This window comes from Apaloderma vittatum, unplaced genomic scaffold, assembly GCF_000703405.1.
Source record: "Apaloderma vittatum isolate BGI_N311 unplaced genomic scaffold, ASM70340v1 scaffold9349, whole genome shotgun sequence".
Taxonomy (NCBI): domain Eukaryota; kingdom Metazoa; phylum Chordata; class Aves; order Trogoniformes; family Trogonidae; genus Apaloderma; species Apaloderma vittatum.
The window spans coordinates 25,377-26,998 of record NW_009736950.1 but is presented as its reverse complement, the minus strand read 5'-3'; the positions used below and the strand labels follow the sequence as shown (position 1 = coordinate 26,998).

The 1,622-nt window shown below is 44.5% G+C and overlaps 1 protein-coding gene across 1 annotated transcript in view; it reads right to left on the bottom strand.

Moving 5' to 3' along the window:
* Positions 1–1,622, bottom strand: part of KIAA0319 (KIAA0319 ortholog) — a 27,744-nt gene that overhangs the window by 9,481 nt on the left and 16,641 nt on the right. The window contains exons 11-13 of the mRNA XM_009877154.1: positions 1,428–1,560; positions 779–927; positions 153–304 (exon numbers count right to left, since the gene is read on the bottom strand). Coding sequence (XP_009875456.1) covers positions 153–304; positions 779–927; positions 1,428–1,560 — 434 coding nt within the window. The remainder of the gene's footprint in view (positions 1–152; positions 305–778; positions 928–1,427; positions 1,561–1,622) is intronic.

Below are 1,622 nucleotides of genomic sequence, written 5' to 3'. Positions count from 1 at the left end.
CACCAGCCCTGAGGAACCACAACATTCAAGAGAGCAGGGGAGACAAACCAGAAACAGATACTATGCCTCACAGCATCTTCCAAGTCGCACCTGCTCTCCCTGCTGCGTAACAGGAGATGAATTTGACTTGTTACAGCCTTCATGAAACTTACCCCAGCTGCTGGGCTTTGGCCATCTCGAATCCACAAATATGATACAATCCCTTTGTCATCAGCAGACCTTGAGCCATCCAAGGTAACAGAGTTATCTGGAAGCACTAGAACATGCTTCCCACCAGCATGTGCCCGGGGTGGACTGTTGTTTTCTAGCCATAAAAACACGAAGAACTTGTTTTCACAACACGCAAAACAGAACATGTCATTGCCAACATGTCCCCACTGCAACTCCCCACTCGATGATTACAGGTAGCAGTGACAGAATCGCCTGTCAAAGGGACAGGGAAAGGATGAGCGGGTACACAGAATTTGGCTACAGGATTATTACAACTTGACAAAAGCAGAGCTGCACCCCGACACAGCATGGTCAAAACCAGCATTTTGGAGCATTAATTACAACTAGTTCTGCATATATTTAACTTTTAAAGAGCTTGCAGTAAGCTAATTCTACCAGTCACTCACAGTAATACTTCATGACATAATAGCAGTAACTCCTCTTGAATACTCTTGAAATATGACAACAAATACGTTATCCCTTTCTGGTCTGATTTCTTTTACATTCTGATTGAATTATCCAACAAGCAGCCTACCATATCCTAAGCAGCAGCAGCAGCTCAGCTTACCTTCCTTCACAGTAACAGAGAGCACAGATGCACTGCTCAAGCCCTGTTGGTCTTTCACGGTCAGCCTGAAGCGATAGGTACCAACCTGAAGACCAGTCACAGTCGCTATTGCCTTGTCACCATTTTCCATCTGTACAGAGCTTGGTCCACTGAAACAGAACATTTCAGAAAAATAACCCCTGTACAGCCAGCCAAATTGTTCTTTCAGCAGGACTGGTTGTGCCATTTGCTTTTATGCATATCACAGTTTAAACACCGGTGCTTCTGGCAGGGGTAGAGGAACTATGAGACAAGAGCTTAGTTCAGAGAATTCATTAATCCATTTTTTCCAAAACAATCAAAGCACCCAAGCATCACACATCCAGTTATTAGAAGGGCAGAAAACACACCCCAGAAGTTTGATCTCCTCGCTGTACTATTTCATGGGATCATGTAAACACTGCTGCTCAAAGAACCACTCCCAATATGTACAGGGTGCCAGCAAACCTCCTCTTGTACCGCTGATGACAGCTGCCTCAGCTAACACCTTGTCCTTTTATTAAGTTCTAAACCAGTGCATCACCCAACACAACTGCACAAGGGCCTCTGGCAACCCATCACTTTCACTTTGTTCTCTATTTTACTAGACGTTAGTAAAATCTCTAGATACCTGATATTCTCCCAATGATAGAAGACAATGCCTTGGTCATCTTGGCTTTTGCTGCCATCCAGTGTAGCACTTTCTACTGGGAAGGTCAACTCCTTGTCAGGGCCAGCCACTGCTACTGGAGGGCTGTTATTTTCTGTAAAAATCATATATACTGTGTGACATTTGCCAGGTAGTCACTGACAAAGACTGTCAATC